At 40.8% G+C, this 20,604-nt stretch overlaps 1 protein-coding gene across 2 annotated transcripts in view; it reads left to right on the forward strand.

Moving 5' to 3' along the window:
* Nucleotides 1-20,604, forward strand: part of fbxw4 (F-box and WD repeat domain containing 4) — a 149,190-nt gene that overhangs the window by 65,098 nt on the left and 63,488 nt on the right. Inside the window, exon 6 of one of the 2 annotated variants that reach the window (XM_080036590.1) lies at nucleotides 13,702-13,767. The exons of the other annotated variant lie outside the window; for it this stretch is intronic. Within the exon in view, the coding sequence (XP_079892716.1) occupies nucleotides 13,702-13,767 (66 nt within the window). The remainder of the gene's footprint in view (nucleotides 1-13,701; nucleotides 13,768-20,604) is intronic. 2 annotated transcript variants of the gene reach the window in all.

Below are 20,604 nucleotides of genomic sequence, written 5' to 3' on the forward strand. Positions count from 1 at the left end.
ATGGCTTTGAGGAAAAAGAAATGGTTTGATATTTAAGTAAAGCAAAAAAAGGAAGAAAGGTTCAAAATAAAACAATAAATCTGGTGGAGGACAGGGCAGGGGCCACCTGATCTGTCAGCCCAAGATCATTCTAGGTTATTTTAAGATTTTCAATTTTCAATTGCTTACGTTTTTTTTTTTTTTTTATGAACAACCAATGAAATCAGGACACTTAAACAAACAATAAACTAGAACTACCGCCTGGCGGTTATTTGCCTCCTGAGGCATACAATTGCTGAAATGTGAAAGTCCAGTGGTTGTAGGCAATGTTTCAAATGTAAAAAATGTATTCAGTTCACCCTCGAATCCAAGTGTAAGTTTGTGCTAAGTTTACTGATAAGTGTTATTTAGATATCACATTCATGAGGTCACAGTGACTTTGACCTTTGACCTCCAAGATGTACTAGTTCATCTTTGAGCGATTTTATTAAATCTTTCAGAAATGATGACTCTAAAGTCGTAAAAAATAGTAGGGTTGTTGCCGGAAGGGAACCGGACGTGGCTCTATAACCACTTGTTGAAAGGGCTACAGCTAGCATAGTGGAGACAGCCATGCATCGGACATTTATCGAATATTTAAAAGGCCATGTATACTCAGACAAGTGACGCGGTCCGTTCGAGTGGCAAGTTCAGTACATTTGATAATCCAATCCACTTGTCCCATGGAACATTTACAGTACCATTATCCTGTTAATGTCACTTGTGACAACAATGTAAGCTGTTGACCAAAAGTTACATATTTTTGCTTTAAAAGATTAGCAGTGTTTTTACACCACTTCTAGACTTTGTATCATATTTCGCCAGGTTCATTTTTGTTTCTATAGGCGTATAATTGAGCCCAAATGTGATTGTAGAATTAACTAGCTAACATTAGCATGTTGTTGTGTCTGGTGTGTGAACAGAGCTGAGGGGCCTGCTGAGGAATGTCCTGCTGACCCTACACACAGGCCACACAAACACAGGCCAAAAGGACCACAGGGGGGATGGGATGACAGTGTGTGTGTGTGTGTGTGTGTGTGTGTGTGTGTGTGTGTGTGTGTGTGTGTGTGTGTGTGTGTGTTTGTGTTTGTCAGTGGGGTTCATCCTTTGGCCATTGTCTTCTTCCTTGACGGATATAAAAGCATCATAACCTTTTGAGCTCAGACATATTTAGAAAGCAGATTAAAGCACTTTTTACAAACTAGATACACGTCAGACACAAAGCCCGGGGTCAAGCGCAACAAATTAACAATCCCCTTTCTGACTGGGACTGGGGCAGAGGGGGTTGACTCGGCTGGGCTAAACCGCCCCTGGAGTCCACAGCCAAATGCCTCGACATTCCCCGCGGCCTGTTCTATTGCATTCATGTGTAATTGGTCCTAGGGGCAGAGGCTGAGATAAATACTGACTTACTTTTTGAGTTTGTATTGTGTCCTCTAAGACTTTGAAGAGTTTGGAATTCCCAAATCAGGGCCAGCCATTTTGATAGGCACAAATTGAAATCATTTGTAAGATAGGGTCCCAAGTGCCATCACAGACACGTTCTTATGTGATGTGAAGCACAAGCACAGATTTACAGCTACAGGGACTCAAACTGGAACCAAAGCTATGGCCATGTCCAGGGTTAACAGGTTTTTATATTATTTTCTTTATTTCTTCCTTTTAAAAGGTTACATCTTCTGTTGACAGACTTAGTTAATAATAAGTTTAATTGAGTCGTGCTTCAGTCATTACTTTATCCGATGGTTTAATCACAGTGGCAATTCCACTATGTTCTCTTTGTGGATCAGAAATGCTTCTGTAGCCAGCAGCTGAAATGGCTTAAGAACCAGATAAGCTTGAAATGATGCTTAAAAAGTGAGAGCATTGGAGAGCATCCAAAAAACCTGAGCTGCATTCACTGTTTGCAGATGTTCATAGCTATCACTAGCAAACCTGAAGGACTTGGTGTAAATAAAATGCTAGATGACAAAGAAAACAGAAAGTTTACTCTTTGCTTTCTATTTTAACTACACATGTTATGTACATTGAGTTGAGTTGCCCTTTTGTAATATGTAATTATCTGCACACTTTTCAATTAACATTTCTTTTAAAGACTACTTAACTCTTAAGTCACTTGTTTACTTTGTTCACAAAATAAAATACAGTATATAATATAGCAATGTATTTGTTGGTTGCCAGTGGTGCAATAATTAGCATTGTGGACTCCCAGGAAGAGGTCTGCGGACCAGCTGGGGTCTGATCTTTACTTTGTAAAGAGAACTGTGTGTTGCCCTCTCTGATACTGTGCTTCCCCAACCACATCACTTCAAGGAGGTCATTGTTTAGGTCGCTCAAATCCTTTATGATCCTAAAGGTCTCGCAGCGCCTGCTGTAAATGTCTAGTACAGGGGTGTCCAAACTACGGCCCGCGGGCCAACTTTTTTTTTTTGCATTTCTTAGTTAACCCACTAGTGCAGGGGTGTCAAACACTGATTGATTGGCCCGTGGCACATTTTAAAAATATAATGTAATATGGCGCTTTAAATTTTTAAATAATTTAAATGCACTCATTATATTACAGAGGAATATGTCCCATAAAAGAAAAAGAGCAACAAGCCCATCCCAGAGGACCCTGCATAATATTTTATTTTAAATTAATATTATTATGGAAAATCTATGTGTCCTTCTCCAATAGCTTCTAATTCATCTGACACAGTGTCTCCATTTTTTTCATACAAAATTCTTCAGATTTAGCCTCTTAATTTCCCTCTCAAAGTGCACCAGATTCATGCATTTCACTTTAAAAACTTTAAAAAATCTCACGGGGGGCATACCCCCGAACCCCCCTAGGAGGGTCGGGACCTCGGCTGGATACTATTTTCACCCTGCTGGACATTGGACGCAAAGGCAGAAAACACTGGGTGTATCATTGGCATATAAACAAGAGGGGGAATGTGTCTGTTTAATGTACAAGGAAAGTGTTGCCGTGAAGAAGGATTACAATTTACGAAGACACTATGAAACTAAACATCAGAGCAGCTACATGTCCTGATAAATGTGTTATTTTTGCGAAGTGGCCCGGCCCTTCATAGATTTTTCTGTATGTGGCCCTCAGTGAAAAAAGTTTGGACACCCCTGGTCTAGTAGGTCAGTACAATGCAAGTGTGAATGATTTTCCATGTGAGACATAGGAGAGTATGCAAGTCAATGTGTCTTCCCTATGCCCGGGACCAGATTATCTTCCTAGTGCCTTAGTTGGGAATGTGTGGTGCTCCCTGTGCAGTCAGCACGTTGCTTTGAAGGCAATATCTTTGGAACTGTTCGACTCAACCCCCATCAGGGGGTCTTACACTTAACACTCTTTTACACAGAGATTTTAATATATTGACGTTATGACGTTACGCCAATACGCTGGCTTTGTTTATAAGCAGCATGTTGACCAATCAGTGTGTGAGTTTACACAACGGTCCACCTTCCTGAAAGAAAAGAGGGCCGTTTGACGCAACAGTGTAAGCGGCGTTGCCGTGCATCAAGTGTCACGTACAACATTAGCGCTGCGCTGGTCAGCTGATTTTTCTAAAAACAATGGTGAGTGAATGGAGAGCAGAAGAGTTGGTGGTTTATGGATTTACAACGCTAAAGGTGCATGCAGTGGTTGCTGTGCATCATTCTTTGCCGGCATATTCTAGTCTTTCACGGGCTGAGTTAAAATGGGCTTTAGTGTATTTGCAAGCATATGAATGTGTGTTCTTGTTTCTTCATATTTGTGCCTCTCTCTGTGCCAGTGTGTGTGTGGCAGTGACGTGCGGTGAGGTCAGTGAGTGGGTAGGCACTGAGTTCTGAAAGCCAGATTTCTCTAAACCTATATATTGTTAAATCAAAAACAATAAACAACAAACAGGCACGCACGGCCGATTTCAAATAAGTTCCTCCCTCTTTCTCTCTCGCACACACACACACACACATACGGGACGTATATGAAATGTCACGACGGTGACTGCAGGTTTGCCCGTAGCCTACTGTAGTTTGGTCTAAATGATTAAACATCACATCCATCGACTTAACAGACCCGTCCCTCACACCAAGGGCCGAAAAAACGTAGGGGAACGAGTCAAACCTTCGCCGATTCAAACTAGTACTTCTATTCAGCTTCAAAATAAAAGACAGCACTCACCATTCTGTAGGACTACAGCATAACTGATGGCATCTCCACTCTATAAACTTTATCTTAATAGATAAAGTACCAGTAGCATATGTCCCATGGACCTGTCCAGCATCAGAATGTAACCATTTCTCCACATTGCACAGCTTAGGTTTGTCCGTCAGTAACAATGAAAACACAATTGCTCAATTGAATATAAAATGCAGAATGGATTGCACTCGGTATCAATTCATCCAACCTTATTATTAAATAAACCCCCAAAAAGTTTCTGACTCACCAATAGGCCTTTCACACCGCCGCAAAATCGGCGCTAGTTCTGGGCTTGTTCGGAGTTAGAGCCAGTGTTTTGGTTTCACACCGCCAGAGAGCCTGCTCCGGGCCGTAAAAACCGGGGGAACTCATACCCCAGGATTGAGCAGGGTTTGATAAGAACTGCTTGCGCGAACGGTTGGGGGAGGGATTATCCTGACCAACCAGAGCAACTCAAACCTCATGCCCGCCATATTTAAAAACACCGCTACTACGAGACGTAAACATAACATAATTACCGAACGTAGCGATCAAATTGACCGGCGAGAATACGCTGTATGGGTCCCGTTTGCTTAAGAAAGCAAAGCGAGAGCCAACAAGTGTAAAAATAAGACGTATTCGCCGCTGTTGTTGTGCTTAAAGCTAGCGGTAGCTTTAGCGTTAGCCACAAGAGCAGCGGCGTCGGGTGACGTACACACACGTTTACAGTGACGTCATGACGTTGCTCTCTTGCCGGCTCCATGGCAGTCTCCGGTCGATGTGAAACCAACCGGTTCATAACTGGGATAAGGCTGTAACCAGTTTTGAACTGACCCCAACACCAGCCTGGAACTGACTCTTGGTTCATTTTGGTGTGAAAGGCCTACAATATGACTCCCTGGCTGTAGAAAGAAGCAAGACGATAGTAATCCAGTCGGACTGACAGCACAGCTAGCGCAGGCCTTTCTCTTGCTATTCATTCTGTTCCTTTTTAAATTATAATCCAATTTGTTAAAATTCCTCCAGTCTGAAATATCTGCGGGCACGGACGGCAGCTGCAATGTTGACTTTAAAATTTGCGGGGTAACGACGTGAATGAGCGTAGCCGGCGTAATGATGTTGGCCTAAGCTGCGTAAATGTCCAGTAATATCTCGATTTTAATTGGTCCATGAATGACATGTAACGTAAAGGCTTCTAGCATACCACATTTACGTCAAAATAAGCAGAAATAATTATGCTTATTTGCGTACATGTTAAAGAATACAGATCGAAGTGCGCATGCGCAAAATCATTTTTTTGCTTGCCGTCCACAATGAATAGGAGGGAAGAAAGGCACTGCTTATTTTGGCGTAATTTACTAACTGCCACCTTTCTCATCAAAACGTCTACACTTTTTTAGAGTAATCGCGGATTACATGTAAAGATCGAAATAATTAACAGTAATAATACAAATAGAAGTTTATCCAATAAAAGAATTTTATTTTATTTTATTTTTATTTTATTTTTTTTGCACTATTTAGGCACTGCCTACCCTGACCGCACGTCACTGGTGTGTGGCTGGGTTCCCATTGAGGACTCAGTTAGTATAAGCTTGCCACACGGGCCCTGAGATAGTTGAGCTAGATGATGAGGATGATGTTTCTAATGATGAGAGGATAATGGGGGAAGGCACAGTTCTGGGAAGAGGAGGATTACTCTGTTTCATCTGAGAAATAACTGTGTTTGTATGTGTGTGTTAAGGTGGGCACTGGCCCACATTAGGTGAAAGGGGGCTTTGACCTTAGCAGCTATAATATCAGTTGGCGCTCTGACACCAGCTCAGGCCATGTTGGTGCTTCAGAGGGCAGACAAGGTGTGTGTCTGTTGAGTTCCCCGGCCCAGTGAGGGGTGAGTAATGTGAGTAATGGAGAGTAATAGGCCCCAGATAGTCAGTGTCACCATTAACCTATTGTGCTGTGTGTCAGAGGTCACCCACCATGCATACTGGTCCCGGCTCCGCCCGACCCGTTTGGGCCCTAAATGAGTTTACCCAACACTAATTACCCGGGGCCTACCAATGGGCCGGCTGCTTAATGGGACTGACAGCTGCCTCTATGCTCATCTTAGAAACCCCCCCCCACACACTTACACACACACAAACACACACACACACACACACACACACACACACACACACACACACACACACACACACACACACACACACACACACACACACATACTCCCCCTGCCAATAGCAATGATCAGTCAAAGCTCTGTTCTGCATTGCTATGTTTTTTTTACATATAGGAGCTTTCAGAAGATTCACCTTTAACCCTGTTGGATGTATTTCATCTGAATTCACAATTGTCCAACAATAATTTTGGACATATGTGAGGTATAATAACGCAATAGTATCTGCAAAAGGACAAGATTAAGGCAATTGTTCTTGCATTTACAGTGCAAAAGGAAAGTATTCACAGCGCTTCACTTTTTCCACATTTCGTTATGTTACAGCCTGGAATAACGCTTGATTCAATTTATTTTTTTACATTCTACACACAATAATACACACAATACCCCATAATGACAACATTGAAAAAGTAGTTTTTAAATGTTTGCAAATTTATTAGAAATGCAATATGTAAATAAGTATTCCCAGCCTTTGCTCAATACTTTGTTGTGGCACAAGTCTTTTGGAATATGAAGCCACATGCTTGGCACACCTATCTTTGGCTAGTTTCACCCATTCCTCTTTACAGAACCTCTCGAGCTCCATCAGGTTGGATGGGGAGCGTCGGCGGAAATCCAGACCCTGATATCTTGAACGATAGAGGGTCTGGCCACGACCAATAGTAATTTCCAACTCAAGGGGCGGCTCCTACTCGTGCATTTCAAATGCCACTGCACGCAATTGGATAGCACTACAACCAATCAGAGCGATGCAGAAGGTGACGTTTTAAGCCCAGTTCATTTAGCGAACAGCGGTTTAACTGTTAAATTAAACCTTTGCCGTGGTCGGTCGGCAAAACAGAACATTCCACCTACTTGCTAATGAAAGATTTGAGTGCCGTTGTGGTGCCAAAAAGTGATCTGCTGCCAGAAAGTGATTTCAGCCGCGGGTCTTCAAAATCGTAAAACGTAGAGGCCAAAGCCGTCTCAAACTCAAACAACATATCTGCAGCCATCTTTGATGTTTACTATCACGGCTTCGACGGCGCATGCACGTCACTGTCGTCATCCGGTTACGTCCGCCCCAGAGCACCATACAACCAGCTCTAGGAAGAGTCCTGGTGGTTCCAAACTTCTTCGATTTACGGATGATGGAGGCCACTGTGCTCATTGGGACCTTTTAAGGCGAGACACGGCAGGCAAAAACATCGTTTTTTTAAGCACTGGTCAATTTTGAGATTTGTGTCTATTTAGCTTCCATAACATGTCTTCTTTCATACTAGTATGGATAAAAGGTCCAAAATATACGTTTTAGGTGTTTATTTTACTAAACTTTGACTGCTTGCGTCTGTATTTTGCTCCTAAATTCGTCAAAAGTGAGCATTCTAACGTAACATACAGCACCGCGACCGCTGTATGAATCATAATAACCATGGTACTGTTGGAAAGCTTTGAATCTCAAGAACAACGTTATCTGATCCAAATATGGTCATTTCCTTTGTATCAGTAACCAATCGTGAAAGTGTGAGGAGGGATTCAATGCTAGGAAAGCGACCTCATTGGCTAATGCACATTTCTGACGATGTGATTCGCTAAAAGGCATCACGTGATGCTAGCCCCGGGTAGCTCGAAAATCACAAAATAAAATGGGAAAAACGTTGAAAATATGCCAAACCAAGACAAAAAAAATACTTAATCAATTGGCTACGGACATTACATGATCGCCATTTGAAGGGGAGAAGTGTTAAAGACATGTAAATCACGCCGATCACGTCGGAGAGACACAGACTGTCAGACGATCAGAGGGGAGATGGTGGGGAGAGAGAGCGTCTGTGCCGACAGGAGCAGGTTGACAGACAGTGGCTAATAATGAATTAACCACGTTTAAATTAGCATGTGGATGTAAATGTTACTATGCTATGGTTTATATATGTTAAGCAGTGGTAGGCCTATATGGCATTGAAGGGTGTAGGGCCTAATTCAATAAATTACTCTAGCTATAATCAGTGATTATCAGCAGAATTCACATTTTTATCTTTAACGGCCGTTTTCTCAAAATGAGCTTTTTCCAATACTCTGCGAAAGATATCTCAACTTCTAGACCACTGACATCAACCAAACTTTCTATGATCATTCATAGCACTATTTTAAAGGTTTTTACACAAGGATTTGTTAATATATTGTTAATTGTCTGATTTATGATACATTTTCCTCCTAAAAACATGCCGAAAATGCATTTCTAAGACATGTACATAGTCTTTTTTGATTTATTAAATGAAAAAAGGCTGTATCCAAAATCTGTTGTGTAAAAACTTTAGAAACTAATATGTGGTTAAAATAAAATAGAGATTTTAACTCTGGCTTTATCCAACATCTCAAAATCTTTCTCGAAAAATGACCCAAATTTACGCATAATTGGTTAAATATTGCCATATTTGCATATTTAATAAAATATTAAAGAAAAACATGTAATACAAAAAATTATTGTGTTTGTGTCAGTTATCAACTGGCAAAGTTTCATGATGATATCTATAAGTTAAAAAAAAATCCCTATTCACCTGGGGTGTCTCGCCTTAAAGCAGCAAAAACAATTCTGTGGCCTTCGGAGGTCTACAGACAATTCCTTTGACTTCATGCTTGTTTTGTGGTCTCACATGCACTGTTAACTGTTGGACCTTATATTGACAGGTGTGTGCCTTTCCAAATCATGTCCAAACAGAATGGACCTGAGCTCAATTTTGAGCTTGATCGCAAAGGCTGGGAATACTTATACCCAGGGGGCAAAGTGATTTTATGGACATGGAGCGTTGTAAAAGGTTGTTCACCAAAAATGACATCTAGGACCTTCCACGATCACAACCCGGGTGGACAACCTTGTCAACAAGCTGCTGGAAAGCTACAGCGGGCCGACATAGCAAATCAGAACCACTGTTTAAGTGAATGGGGGTGAATGGGGATGGGCTAAAGGGGAATTTTTTGAACTTATAGATATCATTATGAAACTTTGCCAGTTGATTACTGACACTAAAACAAAAACGTTTTGTATTACAGTATGTTTAGATAAATATGAAAAATCATCAATATCTTACTAATGATGCGTAAATTTGCATATCTGCAAAGCCCCAAAATCTAGATGTTGGAAGAAAACAAAGTCAATTTGTTTTTAAATTTTGAAAACAAAACAAGTGTCCAACTGCCTGAAGCCTTTCCTAATCACAGTTCAAATTTGATCAATAACCCATAGAAAATACATTTTTTACACAGTTACATTCCATGTGCTATGGACCAAAAGTGTCCTTTTGGAGTCTCCAGCTGGTATTTTAGGAAACGGCTAGACATTCCCTTGGAAAAAACAGTGTAAAAAATTCATTTTCTATGGGTTATTGATCAAATTTGAACTGCGATTAGGAAAAGCTTCAGGCAGTTGGACACTTGTTTTGTTTTAAAAATGTAAAAACAAATTGACTCTGCTTTTGTCCAACATCTAGATTTTGGGGCTTTGCAGATATGCAAATTTATGCATCATTAGTAAGATATTGATGATTTTTCATATTTATTCAAACTTTTTGGAAAATACTGTAATACAAAAAGTTTTTGTTTTAATGTCAGTAATCAACTTGCAAAGTTGCATAATGATATCTATAAGTTTAAAAAAAAATTCCCTATTAGCCCATCCCCATTCACTTAAACAGTGGTTCTGATTTGCTCTATGTCGGCCCCCTGTAGCTTTCCAGCAGCTTGTTGACCAGGTTGTCCACCCAGGTTGGGATCCTGGAAGGTCCTGGGTATCATTTCTGGTGAACAACCTTTTACAACGCTCCATGTCTGTTTTTCCAAAAAAAGGGGTTTTGCCCCCTAGGTATTATGTACAAGTGATTTCTTTGTTTTTTTATTTTTAAATAACTAAAAAAAAACTTTTTTAAGTTGTCATTATGGGGTATTACGTGTAGAATTTTGAGGAAAGAAAATATAATCCAGCGTTATTCCAGGCTCTAACATAACAACATTTGGAAGAAGAGAAGCGCTGTGAATACTGTCTGTATGCACCGTATATAGAAAATAACAAAAAAATAAATGCATTTGTCTTCTACCCTCAGATATATGGGTTTATAAGTGTTTATTACTTCTCTTTCTGCATCTGTCTCGGTATCTCCATCTACAGTGTTGTCATCCGGCCATCAGCCTTTGTCAGTAGCTCTCTGTCTGTCTGTGTGTTAGGCAGGTCCTCCCCCCTGTCCGTCATCCCTGTAGGAGGGCATTAAGCTCTGAGACCCCTACCACTAGCAAGCCCTTGGTCCCCACCCCACCCTCTATAACACACGCAGACAGCACTCCTCCCCTCTCCACATGAATGGCATTCACTGTGCATACCTAGGCTGCTAATTTCAACCTGCCATTCCAATCAAAGAATTTCTGCTTTTGTAGTTTTCTTCTCTGTATTTCTGCAGGAAAACTTGTGTGGTTGATGCAGTGACAAGGGTGTGCATGTTGGCTATGTAACAGCAAAGAGTCTGTCTCTGACAAAGGCTGATGGCCAGATGAAAATAATTTAGATGGAGATACAGAGACTAACATATCCTTTAAAGTACACATATCTGTTATGCTGTTATTAGTGCAGTCTCATGGAAAGAGTTAACAACAGCAACACATGCAACTGAATATGGGCAAGTTACAGTTTGAAAGAATATCTTACATGATTATAAAGGGACGGTTGCACCAGCTGGACGTATGCCTGGGTGTAGGACTAGGCTGGATGTTAAATGCACCTTAAGCCCTACGTAGAATGTATACCTGAGTGTTGCACCATCTGGACGTAGTATAACATCTGAGACTAAATATTACGCCTAGTAAGAGGTAGGTGCAAAGTGATAAGTGATAAGTTCTGACTCGTTTCCAAGGTGACAATTAAAAAGGTTGATAAACGGCACAAGATTGTGGGGGTTGGGAGGGATGGTCCATCTAATATGCAACAGGATCAGCTGGCTTTCAGCCGTAAAATAATATTGAGAGACCGCAACAATCCTCTATATTTATATATGGAGAATTAGTTGAGCGGTTTTGTTTCAGCAGCGCTGAGTTGGTTGAATTAAGGAGTTATCACCACAGTTGCAACCTTAAAAGAGGTAAACATGTAAAGGATCGGAGGGCTGTCCACGGCACTACAGCTGATAATTCCCTTTAATTTAACAGTTTGATGCGGTGAACGTAAGAGAATCACCACGTACCGGTAGAAACGTGGACGTGCATCGCTAAGTCGGACGTAGCTGCACCCGGTCGTAATTTTAGATGGTGCCACCACTGTAGACACTTATCACTAGGCTGGACGTAGGTAAGTCCGACGTAGGGCTTACACCAAACTTTTTTTTAGGTCCAGCTGGTGCAACCGACCAAAAGAGATCATCCATCCCTTTTTGTCCAATTGGAACTATTTTTTGTTGAAGTCAATGAAGCAAGTATGCAGTGAATACTTACTTGGCAATGATCAATCAAAAAATACAGCAAGACAACATATGAAGTGTAAAACTGTAAGTGGTCGAGGAATGTTTTGAATATAGGCTATTTCAGTGTTACTATTCTTGCAGTAATGTAATGCCTACTCTGGGAATCAATTCAGTGTATGTTTTATATGTATTATATATCATTTTGTATGGAATATTTAGGTTTTGGAACATTTATCAGACAAGGCATTAGGAATTATAACCTTGGCTCTCCAAACATATGGGTATTTTCCACTTTTTAACTTGGACACTAGAACAAATGAAAAATGTTTTATTCCAAAACATAATTGAAAATGTCAATTATTGATAACGTGGTCTATGGTGCACTTGTCTCAGATACCACTCACAAACGTCTGAAAAAAAGACTTTCAGTTAGCAGTTGGCAAAGATGTTATAGTAAACATGGCAAGTCGACATATGAGTGTTAAAATCTGTGAACAAAATGTTATTTAGCCACTGTTTTGCCAGTATATCATAACGCATCATAACATTTTGTTTTTATCCCACTATGAGATGGCTAGTGCCAGCTATACCGACACTCTTATACTGTCTATTGATTCAGTGTTTCCCCCAGCGCTTTATAGCTAAGGCGGCCGCCTTAGCAACGCCAGCCCCCCGCCTTGACTACCAACCACCCCCACAAAAAAAAAAAATTATTTAATTTTTTTTTTTTTTTTTTTTTTCAATGTACTAGCAAGCGCGATGTGTACTTATACATGGTCATAACTGCGCGAAAGGCCGCGATTTGCGGTAAAAAGCATGTGTCTCCAAGCGTTTCTCTATCAGCTGCTCTGTGTCCGCGGCTATACTGCACCGCGCGACTACGGCATGCACGCGGGAGAGTTAAACGAGCAGAAGCAAACCGACATTTAACTTGTGGCGATAATAAACACAGTGCCGTCCTATGGGGATATTTAGCTGAACAGAAAGAAGTGCTCTGCAAAGCTAGAACAGTTTAAGACTCCACATCACCGTGGCAACACAACCTATCTATCAGCTCAGACAGTGCAGAGAAAAGTTTGATGAATGCATGAGAGTGATGGCCCAGCCAAGTTTCAGTAAGTGTTTACAGAAGTGCCACACTGTTACTGTCTTTGACCTTTGGAGAAATGTATTTAGTCATTTTAAGGGGAAAACACATTGTATTTATTATTTCAACTATTGAGTTATTTTTCAAACAGCATGCTAGTGTAGGCCAAGAAGATTTATTTTCTGAATTTTCAATGCTGCTTTATTTTTATGTTTTAAATTTGGAAATACATGTTAGAAAACGACCAATAAACTGTATTTAAAAATAAATCAAGCAAGTAGGCTAAAAACAACCATTAATGAATTATAGGCTATCGCATCACAGTAGGCCTATTGTCCAGAATAATCGCACAACAGCCCCCCATCCAAAAAGGAACTTTAAAGTTGAATTTTCACTTTTATGTGCATACACATGTTGAGTGTATGGTCCATTATTTGTATTTAGTGTGTCTGTATAGTATTGCACCAAAACAGTAGAAGTTTTCTTTAATTGTGCTTTGTACTGCATGTTTGCACATCATTAGTACCTGCACATAGCAAACAAAATTGCACAACTGTAAGGTCAGTGTCTGTTGTATTCAAATTAACAGTTTATTTCTTTACTGCGCATTGGCATCTTTGAGCAAAATACCCCCCAAATTTTCGCCGCGCCTCCGATGACCCAGGGCAGTGACCACCTTGACTAAGCCATTTTCTGGGGGAAACACTGTGATTGATATATATATTGTTTAGCTTATACATATTTATTCTGCTGCTGTCAGTAACACTTTGCATTTAATTGGACCTGGTATAAATACATTGTGTGACACATTTCCTTCTCTGTCTGTGTGTCCTTCCCTTCTTGTGTACAGCTCCTTTGTCACAGGCACTGCATGCTGCGATAACTTGTCCCCTCTTCGCATCTGGGATGTTGAACGGTAAGTCAGTGAGATTATCTGACATGCTACACATTTGTAGTGCATTGTTTTACATTAGTAATTGTTTTACATTAGTAAAACAATGCACCAGATCTTATTTGCTGTATACAGATAGTCTTTTGCTGACTGATAAAAAATTCTTAACATACAACCCCAATTCCGAGAAAGTTGGGTCGTTATGTAAAATGTGAATAAAACAGCATATATTCATTTCCTAATCCTTTTTGACATCTATTTAATAAATAACAGTACAAATACATCATACAGTATGTATTTGTTTAAGCTGAAACACTTTATAGTTTTTTTTTAAATATACACAAATATAAAAAATTTAAATTGCAACACGTTTCAAAAAAGTTCGGACTGTGGCATATCTACCGCTGTGTTACATCACCCGTTCTTTTAAAAACTCTGAGTAAGAGTTTGGGAACTGAGGACATTAATTGTTGACATTTTGAAAGCAAAATTATTTCCCATTCTTGCTTGAAATGCAACTTCAGATGTTCAACACTCCATTGTGATATTTTGTGCTTCATAATGCACCACATTTTTTCAATGGGAGACAGGTATGGAGCGTGTGTGTGTGTGAGAGTGAGTGAGTGAGTGTGTGTGTGTAATGTACCTAGCCAGGGAAAACTGTGTCTTGGGTTGTAGAAAACGCGGCGACAGCATTCGGTTAGTTCGTATGCGCGTGGTCAGCGGCGATAGCTCATCTCACAGAGTTGTAATGGCCGTGTCCGTATGCGAGTGTCAAGCTGTTATAGGGTAACTTATTCTTCTGCATATATGGTGGTTGGCAGCTTTGGCATATTACAGCTGCCGCATGTCGGGTTAGTATTGTTGTGGCCCAATACCGCCACCCTCTGGAAGGAGTTAGAATGGTGAATGTTTAAATAGAACGTATGGCGATGTTTTAAATCAGTGGTTCTCAACCTTTTTTGAGCAAACGCCCCCCTAACCTTACCGAGATACTCTAGCGCCCCCCCCCCCCCCCCCCCCCCCCAAAAAAAAAAAAACACAAACATACACACACACTCACACACACACACACACAATTAAGAATATGTTTTGGCTACATCCTCTATCAACAATAAAACATATTTTCTGTGCTGTTTTGGTTTCTTATAAGAATTATTTAAAAGAAATCCCAATATGAGCCTGTTCTATGATAGGCAGATTTAACCCACTGTCAGGTGGCTGGTTGCATAAAAAGAAAAAACACTATCAGCATTGGTTGTAATCAGGGGTGTAAAGTAGCGAATTACATTTACTCGCGTTCCTGTAATTGAGTAGTTTTTTCGTGTACTTGTAATTTTTTAAGTGATTTTTAAAACCTATACTTTTACTTTTATTTTGAGTATGTTTATTGTGAATAGGGCTGGCCCGAATACCATTTTTCAGGCTTCGAATATTCGTTGGTTTTTCCGAGCGAATATTCGAATATTCGTTCCAGAAAAGCACACCATAAAAAACAACATTAAAAAAAAAAAAAAAAAATTAAATTAAAAAATGATTTTTTTTTTTTTTTTTTTTTTAACGTTAATAATCCCTATATACTCCCTGGAACTGATTTTGACAGTATCTGCATATTTTGTTGAAGATTTACGCGCTCGGAGGTGAAGTAATGGATGCGCTATGACACTTAGTGATGTAATATCCTCCTAAATGAGCAATACTACTACTACTACAATATTACTAACTTTTATATCCAAATATAAAATTAGTTGATGACATTATATTACAGTACTAGCTTCTTGCAAAAAAAAAAGTAAAAAAAAAAAAAAAAAAATATATAATTAAAAAAAAAAAAAAAAAAAAAAAAAAAAACGAAGCTCCGAATACTAATTTAAGCTCCGAATACTAATTTTCCGAACGAGTATTCGAATATTCGAATAATTCGGGCCAGCCCTAATTGTGAAGTATTGTACTTCGCTACATTTTATATCACCTGCGTTACTGAGTAAAAAAATAGATAGGGAAAGGAGAGAAAAGTAAAGAAATATCGCGGGGGGCTTTTATTTTTGCGGCACAATACCGGAAACTAACACAGTGAATGATCGACAGGAGGAGTTAACACATTGCGACTACATGATAACAACAAACATTGCTTCCCTTTATCATTAAAACAAAATAATCCTAGTTAAACTATCATTGTACCGCACGTGAAGACGTGAAGGCTTTTAAATGCAGCAAACCTATCATCCAGCCGTGCGATCGGCCCCTCCCTCACCTGATAGTTTAGCTTTCAGTTTAACAGTGCAGAGTAGGATGGAGACGGTGCGTGTTGCCAGGGCTGCTGTACAGGGCTTCAGTGAGCCTCTCGCGGTGCACAGCGTTTAGTATATCATCCCTCTCCAACATATGAGGGTTGTGTCTTTAACATGGTTCTGCTTGTGTGTTAGTTAACTCCATGCTTTGGCTGATTACTCTGTGTTTTCTCCACCTCAGAGACAATAGTTAGTTTAAGTTTGAATCTCGCTGCATTAGCATTAGCAATATCAGTAAACGTCATTATACTAGTCTGTGATTGGCTGATTCCTCTGCCGCTAAGGCTTTGATTGGCTGGTTGTTCTGACTCAAAGACCTCTGATAGGCCTTTCACACCAAAATGAACCAAGAGTCAGTTCCAGGCTGGTGTTGGGGTCAGTTCAAAACTGGTTACAGCCTTATCCCAGTTATGAACCGGTTGGTTTCACATCGACCGGAGACAGCCATGGAGCCGGCAAGAGAGCAACGTCATGACGTCACTGTAAACGTGTGAGTACGTCACCCGACGCCGCTGCTCTTGTGGCTAACGCTAAAGCTACCGCTAGCTTTAAGCACAACAACAGCGGCGAATACGTCTTATTTTTACACTTGTTGGCTCTCGCTTTGCTTTCTTAAGCAAACAGGACCCATACAGCGTATTCTCGCCGGTCAATTTGATCGCTACGTTCGGTAATTATGTTATGTTTACGTCTCGTAGTAGCGGTGTTTTTAAATATGGCGGGCATGAGGTTTGAGTTGCTCTGGTTGGTCAGGATAATCCCTCCCCCAACCGTTCGCGCAAGCAGTTCTTATCAAACCCTGCTCAATCCTGGGGTATGAGTTCCCCCGGTTTTTACGGCCCGGAGCAGGCTCTCTGGCGGTGTGAAACCAAAACACTGGCTCTAACTCCGAACAAGCCCAGAACTAGCTCCGATTTTGCGGCGGTGTGAAAGGCCTATGATTGGCTGTCTGCAGAGCCTTCTCTTTTCTAAGGCTGCGACAGTCAGCAGACCGCAGAACATTGGAGAGAATAGTTAAAAAGAGGTCGAGGGGTTAGAAACATGAAAAGTTAAAATAGGCTGTTTATTTCAGGTAACCTATTTTTGCGGTCAAAAGATTCATACGATTTTTAAGAAAGTTTAAAATATATTTATTAAAAAAAAAAAAAAAAAAAAAAAAGCTCTCGTGTCCCAGCCTGGTCCCAGCGCCCCCCTAGGTTGTACGAACGCCCCCCAGGGGGCGGTACCGCCCCCGTTGAGAAACCCTGTTTTAAATCATTCATTTTGTCGCCACAACGTCATTATTATTTTTTTCTGTGGGGCAAAAACCTGTCCTGGGGCCGGTTTCCCAAAGCCTTCGTAGAGCCTTCTTAACGCTACGTCATTCGTAACCCCTACGTAGAGTTCCTACTTAACATTTCGCCTGTTTCCCGAAACGTTCTTTGCTACGAATCTCTTTCGTACGTCCTACGTTGGTAAGGTTGGTCTGGAACGCCCGCAGAGCCTTCTTAGCTCTACCGTAGGGATGTTTCAGCTCTCATTTGTGTCATTTAACTAATAAATCTGACTGTATTTCATATCAAACGGACACAGCGATGACTGTATTAAATAACAAACTGTTAAAAACGATAACTGTATATAGCGTACATTTCACATTTAAAGTAAGCTATATATTTTAGCAGAATACCATTCACTCTGATTCACAAAGTGTTAAAACTATAAGTAGCCTACATAGTCATCTAACTGACTTGACAATCAGCATTAACTGATTGGATGCGATGTCCGTCAATATGAAAATAGGCTACTTTATATGTGATACACTATAGCCTACAGTCGGATCGTTTTTATCAGTTTGATATTTAATACAGTCATCGCTGTGTCCCTTTGATATGAAATACAGTCAGATTTATAAGTTTAATGACAAGTGAAGTCCCTGCGATCGCTGTGGCATCGCCAGAGATAGGCTTGGCTACTACAGACCCCCACATTTCCTTCTGTAAGCACCATGCGTAAAACGGACACGAGTGACATCCCTGTTGCGCATGGAACTGCCACAAGTCATTCATGAAGAAAATAATTGCTGGAAACAATCTTAATCTCCTCCGCTGTTTCTATATTTTTCTATAGCCTAGGCTACCTTTTTTAAATCAGTAGGCCTATAGGCTATGGTAATACGTTCGACCAAGGTTAACACTAGAACCATCGCACTGTGTTCCACACACTGCGGAGCTGTCAGCTGAGCCGGCTCAGCTGACAGCTCCGCTGTGTGCGTTGGATTCTCCGCCTCAAAACATGTAAACGTGTGAAAAAATTAATGAATAATCAATTAAAGCTTACCTTAAAATAAGTGTGCCATGTTACTGTTTATTGTATTTAGGATTTTAGCTCATTTGGACGCTGTTTGGGCCGTCTGTTTTTATTGATATAGGCCATTGGCGATATTCTACTTTCAGTTTCCTTACTGACCCACCACGAAACGTGATTATTGTTCTTAAAGATACTTAGATTATAAAGCAAGAGGTGTTAAATAAATGTTTCGGCTTAGAAGGATTTCTAGTAATCTTTTATTTGCAAAGACTTGTCATGCAGCTTCGCATGAAATAAGCAGGAAATGGAAAATCGAACTCTGAGCAATCGATTTCAGCAGTGTACGTACGACGTATGGAGTGTTTCTCCTAAGAGACCGTTCGGGAACCAGGACTACAGAGGTAAACAACTTTGGTAAATCATAACGTAGGAGTCTTCGTAGCTCGCTAAGAGATGACGTTATCGGGAAACCGGCCCCAGACCCCTATAGAATATTCTGGCAAAGTTTGAAAGCATGCAATGCAGTGGTGCCTGTAGCAAGTCCACATGCACGCACACAGTAAAAAGAAATTAACAGTGCTTGAACTCTTGCCATATTTATATTTTTATATTTATTTTATATGACGAGATTTTATGGAACATTTAACATTTAATCCCAATTATGTCTTTTCCAAGCAGATAAGAAACGGTGTGTGTTGCAGTATTTGTGTGCATGAAGATGCAACGTAGGAGATGTGTCCCGTTGATTTTCAGGGATTTCTAGTTAAGTACGGGCCCTCGGCCCTCAATGTATTGAGGGCCCGTAATTATTACTCTCCACCATACTTATTCTTCTGACTTCTTCTTCTTCTTATTCTGCCTCACATTTTCTAGCTGCTTCTCCTCCCACACCGTTACACGCAGACATGCAAAAATTTCACACAACGTGCGTCTCCACCCCCCGGGGTGTGCTATTATACAGTTTTTTCCATTTCCGCTAGGGGGCGCTGTAATGAAGTCCCGACTGAAAAAAGTTTGAGAGGCCACGCCCCGCACGCCGTAACTCCGATTGACTTGAAATTTCTCACACAGGTGTATGTTAGGGTGCTCTACAAAAAAGCCTCTGGGACCATAAAAATTCTTCTGGGAATATTTCCCGCTAATTATCATAAAGTGAAAAACAGCGTGTTATCCAGAACTTTCTGACATTTGACTGTATCAACACCAAATTTCTTGTGAAGCCCCGGGGGACTACAATAAACATACCCGTAAAAGATTAGTAGGACAACTTGAAAAACATGGCCGCCATTGACCAAAACGTTTACGCAGGGGCGGGGCATAATAACACGTTGGCCATAACTCCTTAACCATAGGTCCTATCATCATGAAACTTGCTGGGTATGTGCAGAAGTCATGTGGTAGCATGTCCATCGAAGCATATCGAGATTAACCCAAAGGGGGCGCCACAAATGGGCGGGGCTTCATAACACGTTGGCCATAACTCCTTAACCGTAGGTCCTATCATCATCAAACTTGCTGGGTATGTGCAGAAGTCATGTGGTTGCATGTCCATCGAAGCTTATCGAGATCAACCCATAGGGGGCGCCACCAATGGGCGGGGCTTAATAACACGATGGCCATAACTCCTTAACCGTAGGTCCTATCATCATCAAACTTGCTGGGTATGTGCAGAAGTCATGTAGTAGTATGTCCTTCTAAGCTTATCGCGATTTAACCATAGGGGGCGCCACAGGGGCGGGGCCTATCCACAAATTGGCTATAACTCCTTAACAATAGGTTCTATCATCATCAAACTTGCTGGGTGAGTGCAGAAGTCATGTGGTAGCATGTCCCTCGAAGCTTATCGCGATTAACCCATAGGGGGCGCCACAGGGGCGGGGCCTATCCACAAATTGGCCATAACTCCTTAACCATAGGTCCTATCATCATGAAACTTGCTGGGTATGTGCAGAAGTCATGTAGTAGCATGTCCCTAGAAGCTTATCGCGATTAACCCATAGGGGGCGCCACAAAAGTCACCCGACTCCGATTGACTTGAAATTGATTGCACATGTACAGGTCATGGTGCTCTACAATATAGCCTCTCAGAATTTTTTTGTAATTTCCGCTAGGGGGCGCTATAATTAAACCCAGACTGAAGAAAGTTTGAGAGGCCACACCCCGCACACCGTAAGTCCGATTGACTTGAAATTTCTCACACAGGTGTATGTTACGGTGATCTACAAAAAAGCCTCTTGGACCATAAAAGTCAACCTGGAAATATTTTCGGCTAATTAGCATACAC

Source organism: Ammodytes marinus, assembly GCF_949987685.1.
Source record: "Ammodytes marinus genome assembly, chromosome: 11".
Lineage (NCBI taxonomy): Eukaryota > Metazoa > Chordata > Actinopteri > Uranoscopiformes > Ammodytidae > Ammodytes > Ammodytes marinus.